Genomic DNA, 25,381 nt, shown 5'->3' with positions numbered 1-25,381 from the left:
AAGTACAGTGTTCAAGTTACTTTTAATACGATGTGTTCTAAAATCAAAGGGAGGGGTATATGCAGATATGCCTGGATAGCAGTGGTACCAGGCACGCATCCAGGAATTCTTTTCGGGGGAGGCTCAACACCATTTTTAAGGTGTATAGTAAGAACCTCACAAATGAAGACCAGTGGTGGCAATTGGGTTTCAAAAAGTGGGGGGGGGGGGGGGGGCGGAGGGCGTTGCAAGGAAAGTTTACTTTCTCTTGGTAGACAAGGCTTTACATTAAGAGGCCATAATGTTGAGGCAAGAAAATAAAAAATGGGGAGCAACTATCCCTTAAATCGTCGCCACTGTAAGGCTGTCATTTTAATCAGAACGTGAAATCGGAACATTTTTTACCACTCGACTCCTCTGTTTTCATGCATTAACATTGTGTGCCAGAACCATCTCAGTATGTGTGTTTGTCCATTTCTTCTCATCAGGCATAAGAACATCTATGGTGTCTTTCAGTGTTTTTACGAAGCTGTTACACATGCACGGGATGGACAATCCACTTGACAACGCAAGATTCAAATTGCGGGCTGCGAACTGGACGCAGACAGCTCTCGAATATTTCTCTTTGATTTGAGCCTGAACACCACTAAAGTGTCTTGTCCTCCCATGTTTGCAGCTCTTATAAAAGCCGCAACCCACCACATTGTTCAGATTCAGGCCTTAGCACTTACAAGTGTTCAAGAATGCCTGTCACAGCTTCCGCTGTCTTGTCATATATCGGCACGAAACAAAGGAAGTCTTCTCGAATACAGGTGGATCACGAAACAATTAATGCACAGTGAAAACCCTTCCGTTCCCAACACATCTAATGTTTCGTCTCCCAGTATGATCAAATGCTTACTCATTTACGTCAAAGACAGGAAAAAAAATGGCAAAATCAGGACTGACCACCAAAAATAGTATGCATAACCTCTCTGCCTTCCGAAAATCCTGGGCATGCCACTCTTTACCTCGGACACATTTTTTAAAATCAACTCACCAGAAGGTTTATCATTCCGTATTGGAGCTATATATTCTCTGTATGTTGTTAAGTTTCTCAGAATATAGGCTCGCCTCTAATTATATCCTTTGGCTATAAACGCTTTCTTATTTGCATTCTCGAACCAAGAACCCTGAGATTAAGATTTATGTAGCCGTGGCATAAGTTTATTTAAGAAGTGCACCCAAGGGAGGTAGCAAGACATGCAAATAAAACAGAAACAGAAGTCCTACAACTTCAAATATTCCGGCAATTTCTATATGAAAAAAAAATAGGTATACCAGCAGTAAACCTAATAATATGGGAGATTATGCCACTGTCAATCAAGGTGTCTCACCCCACAGAACAACTCATCCCCAGTTTTCAGGGAGGAAAATACATAATGACATAATTTTTACCAGGGTGGTATTTGAAGGGGGATAAGGGAGAAATTCCCCCTTGTTGTTGATTATGTACTGGAGGATGAGATTGAGATGGGATGTCGTTTAAAAAGGAGATGTTGTCTCTGCTAGATCCTTGTAGGAATAAATGCTTGTAATATAAAACATATTATACATGATCTTAAATTTCACTGCAGCCACCAATGTTTCAAACCACGAGCCGCCACTGCCTTGTGGAGCAACTTTAAATATTTAATGTGCTTTTAGGTCTGCAAATGCAAGGCCTGTTCGAAAAGAAACCGAACTCTTTTTGTAAAGTTTGTATATAAATTCGTTGAAAAGAACCTAGGATGGTGGTGCCTAGCAGTGTCCTTAGTTATTAACTTGTCCCAGTTTCATAGCCGTTGCTAACCTCAGTAATGCACTATATCACATTGCATGCAGGTGTGTTGAGTGCCCGCCGCGATTTTCAGTTACCCTACTATGAAGTAACTGGAAGGGAAGAGCAGCGAGTATGTGTGAAATTGAATAGAACTTTCAAAGTGACTTACGAACTGTTACATGAAGCCTATAGTGAGGAATGTTTCAGATCAACACAATGTTACGATTGGTACAGACGTTTAAAATCAGGTTGAACCTCCATCAAGGACAACGAATGAGCAGATCCCATGTTAAAATGATTTTAATCATGTTCTTCGAATGCTAAGAGGATCGGAGTTTGTGTTGCATGGTTCCACAGTGAATGCAGCATTCTATGTTAACATCATGCAACGATTACAAGAAAATGTGATGCGCAATAGGCCACAGATGTGGTAGAACAAGTCCTGGGTGGTTCATCACGATAATGCATGTGCTCACTTGTTACATCGGAGTTTTTGGCAAAGCACCACACACTTGTTGTCCCACAACCAGCCTACTCCACTGATTTGGCACCAGCAGACATCTCTTTCCCGAGTTGAAATCAACCCTCAAAGGTCAGAGATTCCAGACAATCGAAGAGATCAAGAATTCACTACAGAGTCTACAGGCCATTACAAAACTGGAGTTCCCGCAGGCATTCCACAACTGGAAGAAACACTGGGAGCTGTGTGTACACAGTGGATGGGAGTAATTTGAAGGAGACAGGTTGAAATAGCTGGAAAATATTATCATTTTCTCAATTTTGTAAAAGTTCGGTTTCTTTTTGAACAGCCATTGTATAAAGCCCTGCCTGGGACTTTTGCAGAATTTTCCATTTGTGTACGGGGAGAGCCGAAATGAACGTACATGGGCCTTTGTGAAAAATTTTAGGTGTGTGTGTGGATAAACCTCTGTACCCACAGCAAATGAATGGTTAAGAACATAATTAGTGAAATCTACATAATCATTTATTACAATCTAAGTAGTTTTCTTGGTTCCCCTCTTTTATTATTATTATTATTATTAATACATTCCAACATTACATGTGTGACATGTTACACATAAAAATGTAAGGTTCTAGACATGATATAGCATTAAAATATTCATAATGCACTGATTTCGTACAATTATGTAGTAGTTTGTGGTGTCTGCTAAGAAATGAAGAAAAAAACTCTAGTATGATAACATAGCCTGAATGCATGAAAAACATTAACGAAAATGTGTTGTGTGTGTGATGCTTTAAAACTGTAGCAAAGTTAGACTTCATTTGTCGGTGAATCATATCAGATACCAATGCTAGTGATTTTTGTTGGTGAAATATGCAAAATATATGCATTCACAAATATATAAACCTTAATGCAATTAAAAACAATAATAATTTTCAGATTGATTCATTTTGTTATTTACATGGAGTAGGACCACTTTTCGTGCAATGCCGCATTGATTTATGAAAGATGGCTGTGGGGCTTAATTATTCACATTGCTTTCTCTCTCCCATTCTCTCTATCTCTCTCTCTCTCTCTCTCTCTCTCACTTACTTTCGTCCTTGCTTTCATATCTCTCTCTCTCTCTCTCTCATTGATAATATTCACTTACTTTGGCACATACACTATGTTGCCATTCATCACCGGACACCCCATACCAGTATGTTAATCCGGTCGCAGCACCACATCAGTATCATGTAGGGCCACCTTTAGCCGCAATGATGTCCGCAACCCTTCGAAGAAGACTTTCCACCAATTTGCGATACGTGTCGATGGGAATCTTGCCCCATTCCTCCTGCAAAGCGGCAAACAGCTCAATGGTGTTTTTTGGGCAGCATGGCCTGGCTCTCAAGCGGTGCTCCAACTTGTCCCAAAGGTGTTCAATGGGGTTGATATCTGGACTTTGGGCTGGCCAATCAAGTTTTTGCACACCCATATCCTCGAACCACGTGTTGATAATGCCTGCAGTATGACATGGAGCATAGTCGTCTGAAACAGGTATGGGCCAATACCGAATTGTTCCCACAATGTCGGTAGCGCAGAATTGTCCAGATCTTTTTGGTACGCATCGGCATTCATGTTTTCCCGAACTAAAACAAAAGGGCAAAGACCATAGTACGAAAAGCTGGACCACACCATGATTCCACCTCCAGCGAATTTCACTGTGGGTACGATACAGTCCTGTAAACAGCGTTCACCGGGTATACTCCACACCCACACATGTCCATCAGACCGCCACATCTGGTAGCGTGATTCATCACTCCATAGGAGGAATTTCCATTGTTCGAGAGTCCAATGGCGACGTTCCTTGCACCTCTGTAACCGACGGGCCACATTGCGGGTTTTGATATGCGGCTTGTGAACTGCTGCGCGACCATGAAAACCAAGTGCGATGATCTCCCGGCAGACAGTACGATCACTTGCAGCACTACTGGCAGCCGATCAAAACTCCAGTGCCACCATCTGTAACGACGCCTTCCGGTTTGACTTCACCACATGTTTCAAGCATCTACGGTCATGATCTGTTAATATTTTCGGTTTATTGGGTCTGGGTCGGCATGTCATGACCTCCTCTCGCTTCCACTTCATGATAACATCACTCACTGTCGACCGGGGTATCTGAAATTTGCTTGAAATCTCACAGGTCCAATGCCCAAACCTGTGGTCTTCCAATGATCATCCCTCGTTCTGCCTCACTCAGTTCGCATCGTCTGTCCATATTGACTGCTGTAGCTGGTATGAGTGTATTCTCAACCGGCAATGCCTTTTATAGGTTGTATGATGTGTACAGACGATCCTAAGCACTTTTTGAGAGGTGTCCAGTGACGAATGGCAACATAGTGTATGTTTACTTCAAGCTTTCACTACATCATGCGGCTTCTTCTGGAGGTTGGACAAGACAAATTTAAAAGGTAGTGAGAAGTTTAATCAATGTATTCCTTGGCCTGGTTCCAGACATGGAAGGATGCACACTAGGGTGGAGGTAAAAAATATATATATATATATTTTTATAAGCTAGACTATGGAAAATGTAAAATTTGTCCATAGTAAGAATCCTGCAAAATCATATTATTTTCTGTCAACTCCTTGATCGCCCTTCACCTTATTGAAATAATTGGCATTTTAACCCTTTTTATGACTTTGTAGCCTGATTCAGTCTGATTTCAGTAGCGAATCTAAGCGAGCTACTTATTAAAAAGGTTTTGGCCATCTTACCTATACATTGTATGGGGATATCCTGAGGATAACATGTGTTGTATAGTAGGGTGGAGTGAAAATTTTTATTTTTTATTTTTAGAAGCTAGACTATGGAAAATGTGCCATTTGCCCTATAGCTTACCTATACAACACATGTTATCCCCAGGATGTCCTTGGGATATCCTGGGGACATCATGTTATCCTCAGGATATCCCCATCCCCAGAACTTCCATTTTCAGAGATGGCAGTTACAAGAGACAAAGTATCGTGCATGATATTTGGCGCTCCACAAAACCTACCGACCAATACTCTGCTGACCTACACCGATCTCATGAAGAAATATATTCAACTGCAACAAGACCTGAGGACGGACAATGGAAAATACCCATCATTTTTGGACATATCTCACAAACTGTGCTATGAAGTCGAAGAGATCTGGGAAAGGGCCTCACTTCCAACAGTAACTCATGCACAAGCGATTGAAAAACTCAGATCTTTACACGACAAATACAACACAATCCTAAAGGTCTACGAAGGGAAAAAGGAACAATCCAACTACCAACGGAGACTATTGGACTTTTGCGACAGAGGTAATAGTCTGTTTGATCTCAGCAAATGCAAGTGCTTCGACATGGTTTCCAGCTGCAAATGCGCGAAAGAATTCAAAGCTGGCAGAGGAACGTCACTTCCTTGAACACCAGAGAGGACAAAAAACTATGATAATCGGCAGTATAGATGAAGAGGAGACGTCAAAATTGAAGAAGAAAGCGGAAAGAGAGGAAGCCAATCTCGAACGAATGAAAAAGCAGAGAACCGTTGAGAGCAAAGGTCAAGCCGATTCTGCCGACAGTGCCGAAGATGACACGTACCCGTCGGTCAGTGCCACTGGCGATGAGTACATTCCAGATACAGAATCAGTCAAGACTAAGCCAAAGCAGAATCGCCAATGTAAGAAAATGACAATCTCTCTACCTTCACTCGCTAAAGCTTGCGATCGGATTGGAGTCTCGGATAGATCGACTGCTGTATTAGCAACATCAGTTCTGCATGATCTTGGTCTCGTGTCGCCAATAGACCGATCTAAAGTAATCGATCGAAGCAAGATCCGCCGAGAACGCAGCAAAACTAGTAAGGAACTCCAGCAGAATGATGACCAGTTTGACCACACTCACACTCGCATAGAGGGAGTATTCTTTGATGGCTGCAAGGATCAAACTTTGACACAAGATCTCGGCGACAACAACAAATAACACAGAAAAACCCTCACGGAAGAACACATAAGCATCATCGCAGAGCCGGGTTTTTCATACTTCAGCCACACGACTCCGCCATCAGGCTCAAGCAAAGACATACGAGGGGCGATCAGGTTGCTCCGACCCTAACATAGAAGGAATGACGTTATGATTGATTTTTTATTTTGCTATTGTTTAGTGATCCTTTATATGCTTTCATTCTGAATTGTAAGTCTGAGTAGCGTACAGTTTTCTTTTTACAGGGGTTTAACTGAGTGAAGTTGTGTCAATGTGCCAGAATGGAGAAAACTGAGGTGAGAGCGGTGATCAAATATTTTGTGAAGAAGAAGTGGACGGTATCCAAAATTCATGAGGACTTGGTGGATACACTAGGGGACAGTACTCCTTCATACAGTATGGTGAAGAGATGGTGTCGTGAGTTTAATTGTGGGAGAGAGTCGTGTGAGGATGAATATGCAGGTGGAGCACCAAAAACTGTCATGACGACAGAAAACATTAACAAAGTCCACGATATCGTGCTGAAGGATCGTCGAGTCACTATCCGTCATGTTGCTGAGATGTGTGGCCTGTCATATGGCACTGTGCAAGACATAATAACCCAGAAATTGCAAATGAAAAAAATTGCTGCAAGATGGGTCCCTCGAAACCTCACCCCACATCAGAAGCTCACCCGAGTGCTCATCAGTCAAGAACTTCTTGACAACTTTCGTGCTGATATAGACGATTTCCTTCCCCGATTTGTAACTATGGATGAAACATGGGTCTATCACTTCGACCCAGAAACAAAATCACAAAGCATGGAGTGGAAACACCCACATTCTCCACCAAGAAGAAGTTCAAGGTGCAAACGTTAGCAAAAAAGGTGATGGCCTCAATTTTCTGGGACTGCAAGCGTGTCCTACTTGTGGACTATCTACAAAGATGGCAAACCATCACTGGCACATACTACAGTGACCTAATCAAGAAATTACGTGATTCCATCAAGAAAAAGAGGCGTGGGATGTTGACCCGTGGTGTGCTCCTTCACCAGGACAATGCACCTGTCCACACCTCACGCATTGCGAGGGCCGCTATCGCAGATGCATCGTTCCAATTGTTGCCCCACCCACCCTATTCCCTAGATTTGGCCCCCAGTGATTTCCATTTGTTCAAACATTTGAAGAGTGACATTTGTAAAAGGTAAAAAAAGGTAAAGTGCTCCCCTGTGCATAGCACCACGCCATGAAGGCGTATAGGGGGTGTGGGGAGTGACATTTGTGGGCAAAAATTTTCTGATGATTCTGAGGTGGTAAGGGCTGTGGACTCATGGTTGGAGGACCAGTCGGAAGAATTTTTTTTGCAAGGTATCCAGGTGTTGGAGCACCGATGGGAAAAGTGCTTTGGAGTTGCAGGGGAGTATGTTGAAAAATAATAAAAAAATTGAAACCCTATTGCCGCTCTTTCTATGTTAGGGTCAGAGCAACCTGATCGCCCCTCGTAGCTGAGTCAATAGTCGCTAGTTTAAAAGAGCGGAATGCGCAGACAGAGAACAATAAAGTTGTAGGGTGTGACGGCACAAATGTGAACACAGGACACACAGCGGGCGTTATCCGCTGACTGGAAGAAACCTTCGAGCATCCTCTGCAGTGGCTGGTAAGTCTGCTCCATGCCAATGAGATGCCGCGCAATCTATTCCAGGCACTCGATGGCACGACTACAGGCCCACGTGGATTCTCTGGAGATAATCGGTAAGCTGCTAGTGACATGTAGCGAACAGCCTGTCTCCTCATTTGCACCAGTGCAGCTGACCGAGCAACTGTTCAATGTTGGCCCGAAGGAGTTGAGCACAGATCAGCGCTATCTACTGGAAATGTGCAATAGCATCGGCAAAGGTGAATGTAGCGTCAATCTGGCAATGTGAAACCCAGGTTGCCTGAATCACTCACGATGGATAACGACAGCCAATCGAATCCTCTGATTATATGTAAGCGACGTGGAACCGTCACAGAATCTGAAAACGCTGGTGACGTTCATCATTCGCGTATATGCTCTAACGTGGCTCACCGTAAAAGCCCACTGGTCATGCAAAGATGGAGCTAGACACCTTCACCAGATGCTCGTCAAGTGACGATACCTCAGCCCTAAGCACAAGAAGATCGTTGACTCCGTCATTCATCGCAATACATACTTCGCTCACCCGGAGAATCTGCTCCTGGCCATGATGACGGACCATCAATCACACATACGTGAGCTGGCCCGGTGACGAATGATGAAGGCCAGAGCTGCAGCAGACCCCAGTGGACAAATACGGAGGTTTAAGGTTCCCGCAAAACTCAACTTCGATGCAGTGGAATACTTCGACGTAATCGACTGGGCCATCTGCCCTATCTCGGAGCCTCCCGTAATCAAGGCAATGACGGACACTGAGCTCACGGATCTCATCACGACGGAGGTGACTCCAACTCTCATCTTCTCAAAATTCCCCAACCACACACAGGCTGTGGAAAGACACGTGAAGCTGGTGACCGAGGCGGCGAAAGCTGTTTGTGGACAGAAATCGCAAGATGGCTTTATCCGTGCACGCATCGCTTCTCGACAGCTAATGCAGACGTTCGAGTCGAAACGTGACTTCTCTCACTTCACCTTGTAACTGTTTGTGGCATTTGATTGCATTAACTGAGTTTTAAGGTGACTAAACTAACTAATAGTCACTATTGACTGACTATATCGTTACATCGTTGTAATGTCGCTTAATATTGTAAAATAAAAGGTTGCGAAGGGCGATCAAAATATTGTTCAAAAGTCTTGAAATTTTTACACAGTGTTCTATTGATCTATTGGCACCTTTTGACATATCTATCTAATTGAAATTAAAAAAAAATAGCCCATTTTCACTCCACCCTAATGCACACTGTGGTAGACAGAGCAACAGTAACCAACTTTTTTTTACGGAAGACTATTCTTCAGAAACACAGTTTGAACCCAGTCTTGCTGTAATGAAGCCCTGCCTTAAAAAATTATTACAGGGCCCGAGCAAACAGTTGTGCCAAGATTTAGAATAAGAACTTAGAGCGATGGTCGACTTGGTGAGATTTTTATTACAGAACACCAAAGTAAAAAAAAAAGTAAAGTGCTACCCTGTGCATAGCACCACGCCATGAAGGCCTGTAGGGGGTGTGGGGGTAACGCCCCACACTTTCTTGATCCGGTCGTAAGTGGGGGTGATGTGATCAGCACCACACCCCTGACCACCTTTACCCCCAGGTACCCATGTTATTCGACGCTGGGTGGGCGCCAGGGCTGCTTCCATCGTTAGAAAAGTTCCCGGATTTGAACCGGCCGGGGATCGAACCCGGGACCTTTAGCATGGTAGTCAGACACGTTACCGACTGAGCCACCGCGGCCACCTTACACCTCACAGAACACCTCCAATTTTTAATAGCCTTATGCATTACAAACTAGTTGCACATGCAAAATGATAGCACAATTAACGTAATTTATAAAAAAATGTATTTTGCCAACTCAACAACACAATTACAACATTTACATTACCTACAAATAAAACAAATAATGATGATTCTTAGTTGCTCCTTAAAAATATATAGTACTTAAAAATCAGTCTTGTATGAACAAACAAAAAAACATTCACATGACATCACATGATTCAGTTTGCAAAAATAAATATAACTATACCTTGGAAACAAGAGTAAACAACATATAGGAATGATTCTAAAATAATACACATTAAATAAATGCTTGAGCAAAAATATTCAAAAACAGGTGAACAGTGTTTGTAGGGAATAAATCAGAGATTGATGGCCAAGTGGGGAACCTAGGACATTGGTTTCATACAATACTTTTTGCAGAATCTATTTTTGGCATGATGTGGAAGTTTATACATAATAATACATTTAATAATCACATCCATGCTTTAACTTGCGTACACACATCATCATCTTCTCAGATCCTGACGAGTTCGCTGGGACAGTTTGAAGTCATCCCGAACTCGAGACGACTGAGAGTGAAGTTTACGGAATATTGTGGAAAAATTGTGTTCCGGAAATAGTGTCTCAAGAATGCCTTCAAAGAGCACAAAGACTAGTCGTCGATTTAACACGGGATGTTGGAACATCTCAAATACACACAGCAGTCCTCGACGAGTTGTTTCGCTGCCTATTATATGCTTCAATTCATCTGAAAAGAAAGTGCAAAACATGTTACTTCATTTCTAATTCTGTGCATATACTTATAATTAGGGTTTACCCAATACCGATGCCAATGTATTGGTATCGGCTGATATCGGTATTAGAAAGTATCGGTTGGATTTTATTCACCGATACCGGCTGATACTTTTCTGATGATTTGGTTTTCGTGGGATATGCGAAAATGCCACATGACAATTTTGCAGTCCAATTATCCTGGAAATTATGCCAAAATAGTTTCTTTTTTATTATTTTTGTACCAATATTGTGTGAAAAATTGTGTTTTGTGATTACATAACATGTGTTTTACCATTCTGATGTAATTCTTGAATATTTTGGAACAAATCAGTAATAAATTAATGCTTATAACTGGTTGTGGAATATTCAATCACTAATATTAATTAATTAATATTTTGATCAAGTTTTAATTGTTACAATTTTCAAGCACCGGTATGAGTGGGAATCGAAAAGAGTGTTGGCATCGGTGTGGGTATTTATTCAAAGTGGTATTGGCTCAGCTCTACATATAATGTACCTACTGATAAAAACAGCTGATACAGTACTCGATCAGATATTAAATAGGAAAACAATTCAGGAAAATCCTTCATGATTGATTCACCTCATTATTTAATATATTTCAATAGTCCTTACTGGATTTTGCCTTGGAAAAATAAATTGCAAATTTTAAAAAAACTGAATACATGAACTCATGGGCATAACTTGCGGCCTAACTTTGGAGGGCAAAATCGAACTTGGAACTTAACTTTCGGGTGCAGAACCAAACTTGGGACTTAACTTTTAGAGGCAGAATCAAACTTGGAACTTAACTTTTGGGAGCAGAATGCAACTTGGGACTTAACTCTCTTAGAGGCTGAATCAAACTAGGGACTTAACTTTCCAAGACAGAATCAAACTTGAGACTTAACTTTCACTTTCAGGGACAGAATCAAACTTGAGACTTAACTTTCACTTTCGGGGACAGAAGTAAACTTGCGACTTAACTTTCAGGGGCAGAATCAAACTTGGGACTTAACTTTCACGGGCAGAATCAAACTTCGGATTTTGTGACCCAGAATCGACAAGATTTCCATCCCGTAAAAAGTCCAGAAGTATTTTGCTAAATAACTTACATTTGCGCAATCATAAAATATACTATTCAATACTTTGCTACTCAGGTTCGAAGAGGTAAAGAAAAGTATCCTTAATTTTTAAATTTAGTAACCTGAAAATTTGGGGGGCCCCCCTTGCCCCCACCAAGTTACGCCTATGCATGAACTCATAAAGAACACATCGAACTGAAAGAATTGCACACTCAGTTACAATCAATCTATTTATGATTGATTATTATCACCACCTTACTGATACACTAATATGGTATTGCCTGGTGGTTAATCAGCCACCTACTTTTTACAGCCACATGGATATTTTTAGAAAAGTTAAGATAACCACAAAGCAAAATATTTTGTAAATTTAAGGAACTGTACAATACATCCAACACAATGTTTATACATTAAATTAATACAAAATTGTAATCAATACTAGTAATGTAAGATATATATATATACATAAAAATTTGCTTCATAAAATGAGTGTATATGGATCACATCTCCCTATGCATAATACTAATTACAGGTTAATTATAGAAATGGTAGCTGTTGCCCCACAACCCATGCATTACAGGGGAAAGGGGAGTATAGGGACCCAGCAATATTCTCTATACAATCCTAAAACTTTGTGTATCAACAGATAGTTGCTTATATGTAAAAACCTAGATTTGTCATGTGTTAATATGCTAATCTTAATTTTCAGCTAGAGTGTGATTTTTGTTTTAACTGTGGAACACTTCGATGGAGCCCCAAAATTCAATAGGAAGTGGAGCTATTATATCAATGCATATACACATTCCAGTATTCTCGATAATTTCTTCCACTAAGGACCCTGAATATTTTAATTGCAGGGGGTCGCAGCAAACTGAATTATGCCACTAGCAATAACGGACTGGCAATGGCAAAAATTACAGGTGTAAACCCATATGCCTGTATCAGTTGGTCCAATATGGTACAAATTACTCAGTTTCATTCCTAATTTATGTTAAATGGATTTAACATGCATTTCTAATTCCCCTATTGCAGAAAACTTATTTTTAAAACCAGCAAACAACTCATACAATATGATATTTACCCGATAAGCTGGACAATAAAGCAACTTTTGCAGCAACACGTGTTCTCATCCTTGTGGCATCGCACCTTGGACTGTTGGGAACTGCCAGGGAACCATTAGGCCAGAAAGAATGCCTAGAAAAATAAAGAAAAAGGAGCATCCAGTATACAAGTATCAATAATGTGACCAAGCACGGACGGATTGTTACTCATTGATTTTTTTTAGTATGGGTGTATCAGCACATTGGATATTTTTGCCTGTCACACAATACAGGGACAAGCCTCTTAATGAAAACAAAATTTAGTACAGGCCCATACCAAGAAAATAAAATAACTTCTTTATTCAATTTTTAAAACTAATTCATTCATTCAATACTTAAGAAGAACTACAACCATACCTATAAAGAGCTGAGGCTGCAAAGGGGCACTCAGCATATAGAAAGACAAACACAAGACAACATGACCCTGCAGAAGATTAACCTAGCCATGGGTCGCGGCACCATTGGCCTGCAAGTAGCAGTTAGCTACTTTCTGGCTTTCAAGACTGGAGTCCGCTACTTCTACTCAAATAGCTCCCCGAGTGTCCTTGTGATGGTAGGTCACCACCAAAATGTTTTGAGCTCTAACTGAGAATCGAACCTGGGATCACTTGCACCAAAGGAGAGAGTTCTAACCATTTCACTATGGGGAAGCCCTGAAATGTACTACTCGTAATATTTAATCCTGGAAATTTTACAATTTCTAAAATGTTGAAAGTGGTATTTAATTAGCACTGAAACAAAGCAAAGAGAAACAAGTTTCTTTCATTTTTTTTGTGACTTTGCAGATAAGCAATGATTTATAAGGGGCAGCTAAAAAAGTACTCAGTCTGACTAAGAAGGAACTAATGTACAGAGTGTTTCGAAAGTCGTGCAACCCAAAGTTTGAAAATTTATATCATGAAAACCGTAACAGATATTTACACCGGGTTTTCTACTATATAAAGACTCATCCATTGAGACATTTTTAAATGCTTAATATTGTCACTTTACTCCATACAGAAAATCAGATAAATTAATAATTGGCGGAAGGTAGCATTAAAACTTTTCCAGAAATGCACTTTTGAGTGAGAAACATATATAAGAAATTAACGGAGGGTCATAATTAGACATCTGATGACTGATGCCATGCCAGTCTGTCATTTGCGACCAATATTGACCATGTGTAGCATTTGATGGATTTATGACTGGCGATTTTATGGATTGAGTGAAAAAGTGCCATTTTTGGGACATTTCTCCATAACTGGCAACACTAGCAGGTCGAAATTTCGTCAAATGACGCACGCAAAATGTGCTTAAATATTGGCCATACGTTTGCATCAAAATCATAATTTTCCACCGAAATTTGACTTTTTAGTGCAAATTTCTATGCACCTGGCAATCCCGCCATTCCAACACAGCTGATGGAGCTTCTTACAAAATGGTAAGGGTGATTCATAAATGCGGATCAAAGATAATTCAGGATAGCCAGGAGCAGCCTACAATTCTCTCAAGAGTCCAATTTCGGTACAAAATCAGAATTTATAATTTTTTACGTAAATGTATGGCCAATATTTAAGCACATGTTGCGTGCATCTGTTGACAAAATTTCGACCTACTAGTGTTGCCAGCTATGGAGATATATACCAAAAGTTGAACTTTTTCACTCAACTCATAAAATCACCAGTCATAAATCCATTAAATGCTGCACATGATCAATATTGGTCTCAAATGACAGACTGACATGGCATCAATCATCAGACATCTAAATATGACCCTCCGATAATTTCTTATAAATGTTTCTCACTCAAAAGTGCATTTCTGGGAAAAAATTTAATGCTGCCTTCCACCAGTTATTAATTTATCTGATTTTTTGTATGGAGTAGTGACAAAATTAAGCATTGAAAAATAACTGTATGGATGAGGCTTTATAATGTAGAAAACCCGGTGTAAATATCTCTTACGGTTTTCATGATATAAATTTTCAAAGTTTGGGTTGCATGACTTTTGAAACACACTGTACTCGTATGTCACCATATGGAAGCAATTTCCAACTTCTGTGCTACTTTCTTTCAGGAATGCACCTTCATTTACCACCTCTGAGCTAGACTCCATACCACAACAGTTCTATTAGACCCAATGCTTGCTATGAAGTTTTCGATTGGGTGATACAATGAGTCTCACAGCAGCTGTTATCTGTCTTTGTAACCTGCTACATCTTTCTGAGTTGCTCCCTAATTAATAGTTCAACATCAAAATTTTGGAGTTTCTACCAGGGATCAAACCAAGAACCACTTGCAAAACATTTGGACAACTGACTCAGAATTAATGCCAGTGTTTTATTTAACCAAACAGGGCAGAAAAAGGAAACTCCTTCCATCTTGGTACACCATGCCACATCATGAAAGCTTATAATCTGACAATAGCTTGATGATAGAGTTACAGAAACAAGCAAGGAAGAACACTCACTTGAAAACTTTCAGGTACTCCGCTACTTGCTCAGGACTAGTCATCCACGAGACATAATCCAATATTCGACGATTAACAATATCACCAAACATGGCTTTAATTATTTGCCGGAGAATAGTGACAATACGACGACGAAGCCATTGATTCCTTGATTTAAGGTCAAAAACTTCGTCCATCAACAGAAGCATGATTCGTAGTGGAATGTTATCATCAGTCTGCAAGAGGAAATGCACAACATTATACTTAATACAGTTTCATTTATAATTAATTATATATAACAATATTTTACACACTGACAAAAAAATACAGTGTAACGCTGATTTAGTGTTCCTGTATTTTATACATTTTTGCTACGTAAGTGTTTTAGCTGCACTGTATATATGTGTCCATTTGCAAAGTAGGAGATCACTGCTGCTTTTAATAACAATAATAATAAAATTGTCTTTAATGTTAATATGCTAGCATGCCCGAGACCCAGGTTCGAGTCTTGCATTTTTTGCTGAAACGTCTACATAGTACATCTCCTCTATGTGTGCCAAACAGTAAGGTAAAGCTGATGGGGGTTATGTGATAGCAGCTTCACCTTAGAGTCAGGTAACATCAATATTAAACTGATTACTATATGTTTATACTACTTCCAATGCAACTTATTTATCAAAGCACAATTGGTACGTTGACACAAATTTACAAACACATCTTGGTACTGTCTAAACTATATACTTTTTAGCATTACAATACAGCAATAGCCTAAAACACTGAATTCAAATATTTGTGTAATATCAGTATGAAGTAAAATAAGTATCTTACCTCAACGTCAAGAGATGCCCCAACTTTCATCGACTCATAGAAATTCGGATGTCTCATGTGCTTGCCTTGAAAAACCCGACTTATACCGTCCATCACTCCGTCAACCGTGCTCAACAAATTATCTGGGACAGCTCGGACCACATTGCCCACAGATTTCATGGAACTTTTCAATGGATTCACTAATGTGTCAAACTGCAGGAAGAAAGATAGAATTAAGATTGGAAATATGTACTCAATGCTTTAGCAAATAAACATATGATGTATTTTACAGGATTTGCTTGCATCTCAGTATAATCCCAAGTTCTAAAGATGACTGACGTAGAAGCTAAACCCAATGGCGTGTCTGCGATTCCGAAACATGGTTTCTACGATCACAATATATTATGCTAATATCTTAACCACAGAACACAGTTCATACCAAAGTTAATTAACGTCTGAATTAATAAACGTGTAAATGCTCATTTTCTTCTGCAGAAGCATGCTAAAAAAACACAAAGTTAAAATAAGGGCACTGACACGAGACTGTTAAATTTAAAGAACTGGAAAAATTATAATTGCGTTTATCAGGGTTTCTACAATTTCGTAAAAACAAAATTCCAAGACTTTTCCAGGTTTTCCAGATCAAGTCATTAGGGCAATTCATTTATTTACACATGTATTAGAACGACACTATATTTTAGCTGAACACCACACGTAGAAACCCAATAAACAAAGTTAAAAGTAATAATGAGAACAACTGAACAGAAATTGACTGTTGGATATGAACATCAGGGATGAGCTTTAACATACTACTGGCCACATATTGACTAATGATAAAGAAAGATTTAAAAAAATCAAAACAATATAGCATAAATACCACATAATTGTATTAAAATTTAGTAATATATGTATTAATCATAATATGTAGTCACACGACACTGAATGTTGTAACAATTCCATTGAATGTCAATGTATTCATTACAGCTCGGCAGTGTCCATGACTATCAAACAAAACCCAAAAATTGCAACAAGAAAGTGGTAAATGCCAAAAGCCACTAACTGTAGGTGATTTCTAGTTGAAAATAGTTCAAAACTTGGCCCCTTTTCCTAGACTATTTAATATGCAATTTCTACCGTAACTGCCAGTGATACTCAGTATATCGAACTGTAGTATAATTCGTCCATAACAAATTAAAAACGTCTCGTTCTTTTCTTCTTTGTTCAAGAATCTATTTTTCCACAAAAATGTTGTTTTTTTACAGAAACACAGTAAATTTTCCTGACATTTCCACAATTTCTAAACTGGTTGACACACTGATTTATTAAAACTAAAATGTAAAATTTTACAATATATTGCTTTATTGGGGTTATGAAGCTTGATTGTATAATATAGGAAAATAAAAACTGAGAACATAAAATTGGGGTTTCACTCTACATACTATATTTACATGTTTACAAATATTATACCACCTTTACAATATCTCAAAACATGAAATCAGAATGGAGATGAATATTCAAACAAGAAATTAAATATTTCACTTTACTAATTCTGACTTAACTGGGATAATGTTTACATCAGTATGTTTCCAAGAAGAATATCAAAGCATGTGATAATGCAGAATCATTTGTAGAGTAATACATAACTAAGTCTTATAAAACATATTTAATAAAAGTCTTTAGACTTTCACTTTTCACTGACCTGTACATCTTCATAGTCACTTTTTCTACTTTTGAAGTTACTTCCTAAGTATATATGCCCAAGGAAGAAGGGGCAGGAGGTGTAGGCAGAATCTATAGGGTAATCAAAAAAAGATGCAACCTTATGGGGAAACAATTTATTGTACAATATGTACTATAAGTGCTGGAAGTGGTTTCCATTGTGAGATTCACACAAGTGAATATGGTGAATCATGTTTTTGAAGACTCTTCTTAACATTTGCTGTGAAATTATGATCCACAAAACAAAACAAAAATGCAGCTAATCATGTCTGCAGCAACAATTTCGCCTAATCAGCTGTTAATGCAGTTTACAGACACAATTAATGCAGTTTTCACTGTTACTCAACAGCTAATAAGCAAAAATATAGTAAAAATAATAATCAACTATATTTCCCCATAAGTTGCATCTCTTTTTGATCATGCTGTATAATGATTAGTAGAGCCCGGAAGTTCGGGCATTTATTTTCGTTAAAATAGGCAGGCAAAAAGGCATTTGTAATGTGGAAAATAGGCACTAAAAATGAAAAAAAAAAAGGCTAAATAAACCGAAAAAAAGGCACATTTGGAAGTCGCTTACTTTTATCTATAATTTCTGGCAAAATATTAAAATCTACATTGGGAAGAGCATTTCAATTTTCTCCATCTTGATTGCACATAATACAAGGTGCTTTTTAAGTTCTCAACATTCATTGATAGTCGTCTTGTCAGGGAGAATGTTTTTCATAATAGAAAATGATCTTTCTACTTCGACAGAAGTTATTGGAGCATACATAAAACAAGCTAATGTAGCTGTACTCATTTTGGTAACAGCATTTTCACCTTTTAGAATATCACAAATTGTTTTCAATTGTTTCAAGTCCTCATTTGCACTCACTACCCGTTAGCACTTTTCCGCAACAGCTGACCCCTTTTCTCCTGACACTTCCATCATCTGCTGCATAGATTCCTTGAAGATTTTCATGGATGCTATAATTGTAATTGTCTCTGGCAATGCACCATAATGTGCAAAAATAAACTTGAATAGCACAGGAGTTATTTCACTTCACGAATTGAAGCCGCTTCATTTTCTGGAAGAGCATCGATCACCTCATTGTTTTTTCAAGGTTGTTAGCATAATATATAGCTGCTGATATCCAGGTTCCCCATCTCGTCAAGACTGGTTGCGGAGGTAAACTAAGCTCAGGCGCAACTTCCTGAAATTTTCAGGTTCGAGTGGAGACTTCAGAAATATCTTCTTTGTGTTCGAAATCAACCTGTCCACTTCAGCAGTCAATCATGCACAAGAAATGTTAACCGAAAGGCATTATCCTGACTCAGCATGAAATACTTTTTTCTCACACTTTTCTCCTTCAGCAATGTTGAAACATGTGTGAGTTCAATATTACTTAAATAAGGCGAAAATTATTCACATAATAAACGGAAGAAAAATAAATGCCAACAACGTTTTTTGGGAGAAAAATAATTTATATACACATTTTTTTTTAAAAAAAATGTCAAATTTCATTGAAACAGGCAAAAAAAGGCATTATAATTAAAAATAGGCAGTGGGATCCCAAATAGGCAAAATAAAAGGCTTCTAAAACATTCGAAACAACATAAGAAACGTATATCCGGAAAAATTTTATCAATATATGCAGTAGATAAAAAGAGGCATTTTGCCAAACTTCCGGGCTCTAATGATTAAGCACATGCATATTTGGGTTTTGGAGCAAACACAAAATATGAGATTAATTTTAGATGATTTCAAAAGGAAAGTGTGTTTCCTACCACATTGTGTAGGCTTCCTGATGGCTTAGTGCTAACCCCATCGCCTTGTAATCAAGAGGTCCTGGGTTCGATCCCACTTTAAACCATAGGTCCTATCACTATGCCATTCAGGAGGCTTCACATTGCTTTACAAATTATGCAAAATAACATACAAAATACACTCCTCTTACAAGTGAAACTGGCAGTTTATTTGCATACACAGGACTTTCCCAAATCTACATCACCCTGCGAATCATGGAAATTTTATCAATTCTGGCATGGCAAAACAAGGGAAGAGAAACAGACTTCTTTATAAAGAAATAAACTTTGTAATATTTCATGCATTGGACGTGTAATGATTGCAGATATGCAAATTAATATGTAAATTCCTATTATTGAGTAATAAGAGTAAAGTTTCTGAAACAAATTTGAGATATTTACCATAAGAACACTGAAATATCAATCGACATAATGAATTGATGCCCAAAATGCAGCCACCCAAGCACATTTCTTCTTTACCAAAAACATGTCTAATACTGACAGAAAGAATTAATGATTTATTGATTGAAATTAACATTGTGGGTGCATCAATACTTATGCTATTTGCTCCTGTAACATTATATTGGGCCAAGCCTCTTATCATAAATAAAATCAACACATCTCTCTCTGAGCACTAGACTCTACTTACACCTGTTGTGGCGTAGTGGTAACATCGTCATCTTGTAATCAAGGGGTCCCGGGTTCGATACCCAGTGGAGGCCCATAGTGGTTCGGATCCCACTTTAAACTGTACATCCAGTCCCGATTAGCCTATCTGTGCATAAAGTGGACTTAAAACAACAACTCAACTTCACAAGCCGTGTTGAAAGCTGTGGCTGTAAAGGGCACTCGCCATATATATGGACAAAACACAACCAACCCCTACATGAGGATTGGACTGGCTGTAGGTCAACTATCCTTCCACTTACAATAGGCAGATGCACTAAAATACCAACTTTGCATTATAAATATGTAAGAAAGCAATCTTACCGTACGAGTGACGTTGCTTCCACCTTTGTCATAATCACCTTGTTCCAAGAATGCACACAGCATCTCCTGAAGGTGAGCGTGTGTCTGCACAACCCCCGTCTGGAGCAGGATCTGGAGATAGTCGTTGAGCATCTTCATTCGTTTTTCCAGGACCGACCTGTCCATGTTGTGGAAGGTCTTTTTCCCCGGAAATGTCAGTTTCCCCAGATCTTCGTACTGGAAAATCGAAATTGCTCATCAGTACAACTAGTACTGTACTAAGAAAAATGTGTTGCACTCTTATCTTTTTTTGAATACACTTATTCTATTAATTAGTTATCTTTTTTTGAATACACTTATTCTATTAATTAGTCACGCACTGTGGCCACGGTCTAAAGCTACAGGATGTGCACAGATTAGAGTCTCCTGGGGAAAGCTAACAACTTTTCTCTTGAGATTTCGGCCTGTGTAAGGCACTGGTGGCCACCCACCACTACTTCGGGTGAGTGAGTGTGTAGGATAAGGTGAGTGAGGTAGGATCTTGCCCTCACGGGCTGTTGCGCCACATTTTTGTTTTATATTCTATTAATTGCCTAGAGCCTGGAAATTATTTTAAAATAGAAATGGACAGTTATGAGAATTTTACTGATATTGTGAATCCTTAATCGCAAGGCTGTTTTTCCTGGTATCTTCAATTTTTAGCAGGAAATTTAAAATTCCGTCATGTTTTAAATAAAAATTTATATCTCTGAAAGTATGAATGATAGAGATACAACTCATACCTCGTTTTCTTCAGTACAGATTAGGCTATATGGTCACAAAAAATATCTTTATCAAGTAGAAGAAGAGAAAAGTCAAAAAACCTTTTCTTTATTTACAAAAATTCAAATTTTGCTGGCTCTCACCTAGGCATCTCTGTTGGTGATACTTTCAGAGAGTAAAACAACATGCCTAGTATATACATAAATCTTCCCAGTACGCCACTGACGCAGCACAAAAGACACAAATTGTGCAATGAATGTCACAAACGTCTGACCTCACAGAATGCTGATTCTGAAGAAGAAACTGTATCAGAAGCACACTTCCTTTTCAGGTCCATGACCTCAAACAAAGGACAAGCGTGCAACTACCCCACTACCCTTTAGGGACTTACGATGACCACTGTAACTTGATTTTACAAGAGACAGTTTAGTCACTTAAATTTGGTAAGACCACACTAATATTTATAATTTGAATGAAAGTGATAAGAATTAGCCTCGATTTATTTAACGCAGTAAAGTAACACAAAAATTGGGATACTGTGATATGTGCTGCATACTAAACTATCTGAATTAATATTACTTTCATTAAAACACTTACTTTAGATAGGTAAGTATCATGAGTCTGCTGAAATTTTACCAAGCCAATCTTAATATATCTGCTTGAATTTTTCAATAAAAAAGTGAGTTATGAACAAACAAATATATAGTATTTCAGACTGCACAATGAATTAAAACTTACGCAGGATGCATCCCAACATAATATTTATGTTGTACATCAAACATGGTACAAATTAGTGAATATTACATATGAGTTTACATATGTCAATGGATGATATGAAAGTGACTTAATCAGTATACAAAAATCAATACCAAAAATCAATTTTCTGGATGTCAAAGTTCAATGTAGTACTATCACTTTAAATTAAAACACAAAATCTATATTATGATAGTGATACACCAAATGATGAACATCGACGCTAGTAATGTATGAAACATCAATACTGTTGCACTTTCTCATCTTCCAAATCAACCAGATACGAAACTCCTACGTTTTCACGAATAGACCAGAGTTGTGCACTGACGATTCCTGATATTTCTTCTTATGTTATCAACTTGGGCATTCCCATGTAAGAAATCTGATGTATACAAAAATATGATACTTTACCATGTCAGCAGCTGTGGAAACTGGATGAAAACAATACGGCCTAATTCTTGAAGGTTTAAGAATTTATTATTTCTAAATATTACGGTCTTTCACATGTTTGTTACATTACATGTGACCTAATAAAGACTGCCTGCGCTCAGAGCAAACCCGCTTTCACTACATGCCAATTTTCTGAAGCTAGGTCCAGTACCTTGAAAACTCATTCCCAGGCTACTGGTTGGACCTTCGATATGTTAGAAGAATCATTTTTGAATGCAAACTTCGATATAACTGTTTGTAGCGTAAACTATTCTTATAAAAAGTTTGTAACACTTGCAATCATCATATACTGAATTTACAATGGAAACAACCTACCATAAGCATCTTTATTATAAGAAAATTTATCTGAATTAATAAAAATAAGTTGTATTGATCTAAGAATGATGTAGATCTTCAAAAAAATATTCCGTAAGTAATGATCATAGGAGATATTTGATCAAAACATGAATTGTCGACATTTTTCACCCCAGCCATTGAATTCTGTGAATATATTAATTAAACATAAGGGTTCACATTTATACATCTCTAAATCCATGACACGAATTTTTACAAAATTTTCTGATTTGTATACTGCAAAATATGCCAAAAAAGATGAAATGTATGACTTTTTGCAAATTTTAAGATTAATCTCTTCCAAAAGACAGTTAAATAAATGCCATACATTGTAACCATGTGACATAATTGTGAGGAATTGTGAGGAATTGATAAAAGAGGAAAAATGCTTCCAAAATTTTTGATTTTTTGAAAAATTTGGGTCAGAATTAATAAGCCTGAGATAATTTTCAGAAAAATGTTGTATTTTTACACTCTTCCTCTCTTTTACAAGCTCCGCCCACTCGCCTTCTCGGGGGGGGGGGGGGGCATGAAGGTAGGTTTTGTAAGGAGATAAGTAAACAAACCATCTCCAGTTTTTGTAAATTTACCAAAATGTCGAAATGTCAGAATTAATAAGAGTTTCAAAATAAATTATTAGTACGTTTTCCTTGTCCAGTTTCCCTTGTTCCATTTTGCCTGTTCTTCCGTTTCTCCTTTCACCTTTTTCAAATTTGCAATAATATTAGAATTATGTCTTGTCATTTTTTTTTTCATAATCGGTTTCTCAATGTGAATTGACAATGATATACTTGTTCCTCCCTTGTTATATCATTTTCAAACATCGTGTCTAGCTTACTAATCTCTTTAAAAATGACGAAACAAAGAAGTTACCAACTGACGTGATGGGAAAAAATTAATAAATAAAATAATAAATAAAAATTAAAATTAAGTTTGTGAAGAAAAGGAGTGGGCCGGAGAGTTGTAATAGTTCGACATTCATGCCAATCACACTTTTAATTGAAAAGGGACCATGATTAATTTTTTTTAAAGTCTCTTTACAACTATGTGCCCCAGAGGGGAAAACAGAATCTCGTTGTCCATTATTGACTCTTTCCTCCCTAATGGGCCTGCAAAAATTTAAGTAAATAAATAAATAGTAATTTTTGTAGGGAAGCCTTTAAAAAATTTCCTTGCCCCTCCCCATTCCCTCTCGCTCAGATTCTATCAAAATACGAAAATGACTACAAGGCAGTGGATAGTAATGGCAGGTCAATTATCTTGACAAATTTGGAAAGGAAGGTTAACTATACAACATTTTTTCTGAAAATTATAAAAGAAACGAAATTTGATATAGGAAAAGAAAAAAATAGATTGTGAAATTTGTGCCCAGAGTTTTAGAATGGGGGTTTAATACATACTACTTTTTTCTTTTTTCTCTTCCTTTCTCTCTCACACCATGGGCATGGATGTTTGAAAATCATTGCTACTTTGCCTTTCTTCTTCCCGAATTTTATTCATACTCAACAATCGTGTGGGCAGAAGAAGAAGAAAGAAGAAAAACTTGTCTTCTTTTGATTTCGGAGGAGGCTGTACCTGCTATTTTTGGGGATTAATTGAGACACCCCTGTAAAATAATTTTTTTTAAAAAAATGTCTTGTGCACAAGAAAATAAACCCCACCCCCTCAGATTCCTCGCTTGTTGGAACCGGTTTATTTTACTTCGTTAAATATTTTGAATTTGATAATAATAATTTTACTCTCATACTTCCGAAAACGTTTCACACAGATCATGGTTTTCAAAATTAAATTAAATAGCAACAAAGGGGTAAAAAAAATGCTAATTTTTTAGTGGACACTCTTTTCCCATTTGCAGAGAGAGGGAAGAGACACAGAACTGAAGTGACGCGAAAGTGAGCAAGACCCCCTTAACTTGAAAATTTTAATAAACCACTTGTAAATAATATCCTGAAAACTTTAAAAAAAAAAATTAAAAAAATGGAGCTTTGAAAATTTTTCAAGAATATTTGATTTTCTTTTAAATATCATGGGGGTAGGAAAAAAAATGGATATAAGAAGAACGAAATGAGAAGGATATAAAGGGGAGCATGCAACATTTGCGAAAAAGAGGAAAGGGGGATAAATAAAGAGGGGAAGAGAAGAAGCAGGAGGATAAAGGAGAAGAGGAAAGGAAATATAGGTTTACGGGGATTCCATATTGAAAAAATAGTAAAGGAATATGACATAAAATGTGGAATGAGGGCCAACGCAACATTGAAAAACATTTCACAGAATACAAGGAAGGAAGGAATTGTAAAGAAAATGAGGAGGGAGCAAAGGGTATATATAGGATTAGATGTGATTGTGTGGGCAAACGGGAAGAAGCATGGAGGTAAGGTGAAAGGAACAGGATAAAGACGACAGGGAGGAAATACCAAGAACAGGTTTATCCGAACACATCATAGAAAGGAACATAATATTAAAAAAGGGAGGTTATTAGAAGGGAAAATAAACAAATAAATAGAAACGTATATGAGGCCGCTAATATATGCAAGGAAAGGAATAATAAACTAAATAGAGATGACGGGAACCTAGATGAAATACGGATAAAGATGTTTAAAAGGAGGGAGATAGGGAAGAAAAACGAAATAGGATTTCATGTCACACCGGGGGTGATATATATTATAAAATACATTATTGTATGTGGTGAATTAGCAGTTATGGCCAATGTACATAGTCTGCGCATAGCAACGATTATGCATCTTGTTTATGTGTCTTATGGATGAT

General features: G+C 38.0%; 1 protein-coding gene across 2 annotated transcripts in view; it reads right to left on the bottom strand.

Moving 5' to 3' along the window:
• Window positions 1-9,719: 9,719 nt before the first annotated feature.
• Window positions 9,720-25,381, bottom strand: part of LOC145996003 (sorting nexin-13-like) — a 59,115-nt gene continuing 43,453 nt past the window's right edge. For both annotated transcript variants that reach the window (XM_083132153.1, XM_083132154.1), the window contains exons 14-18: window positions 20,339-20,554; window positions 15,866-16,057; window positions 15,059-15,273; window positions 12,595-12,707; window positions 9,720-10,405 (exon numbers count right to left, since the gene is read on the bottom strand). In XM_083132153.1, the coding sequence (XP_082988279.1) occupies window positions 10,164-10,405; window positions 12,595-12,707; window positions 15,059-15,273; window positions 15,866-16,057; window positions 20,339-20,554 (978 nt within the window). In that variant the 3' untranslated portion in view covers window positions 9,720-10,163. The remainder of the gene's footprint in view (window positions 10,406-12,594; window positions 12,708-15,058; window positions 15,274-15,865; window positions 16,058-20,338; window positions 20,555-25,381) is intronic.

Source organism: Lepisma saccharinum, chromosome 12, assembly GCF_977018435.1.
Source record: "Lepisma saccharinum chromosome 12, izLepSacc3.1, whole genome shotgun sequence".
Lineage (NCBI taxonomy): Eukaryota > Metazoa > Arthropoda > Insecta > Zygentoma > Lepismatidae > Lepisma > Lepisma saccharinum.
The sequence above is the reverse complement of the archived record's forward strand: the minus strand, read 5'-3'. Positions and strand labels throughout refer to the sequence as shown.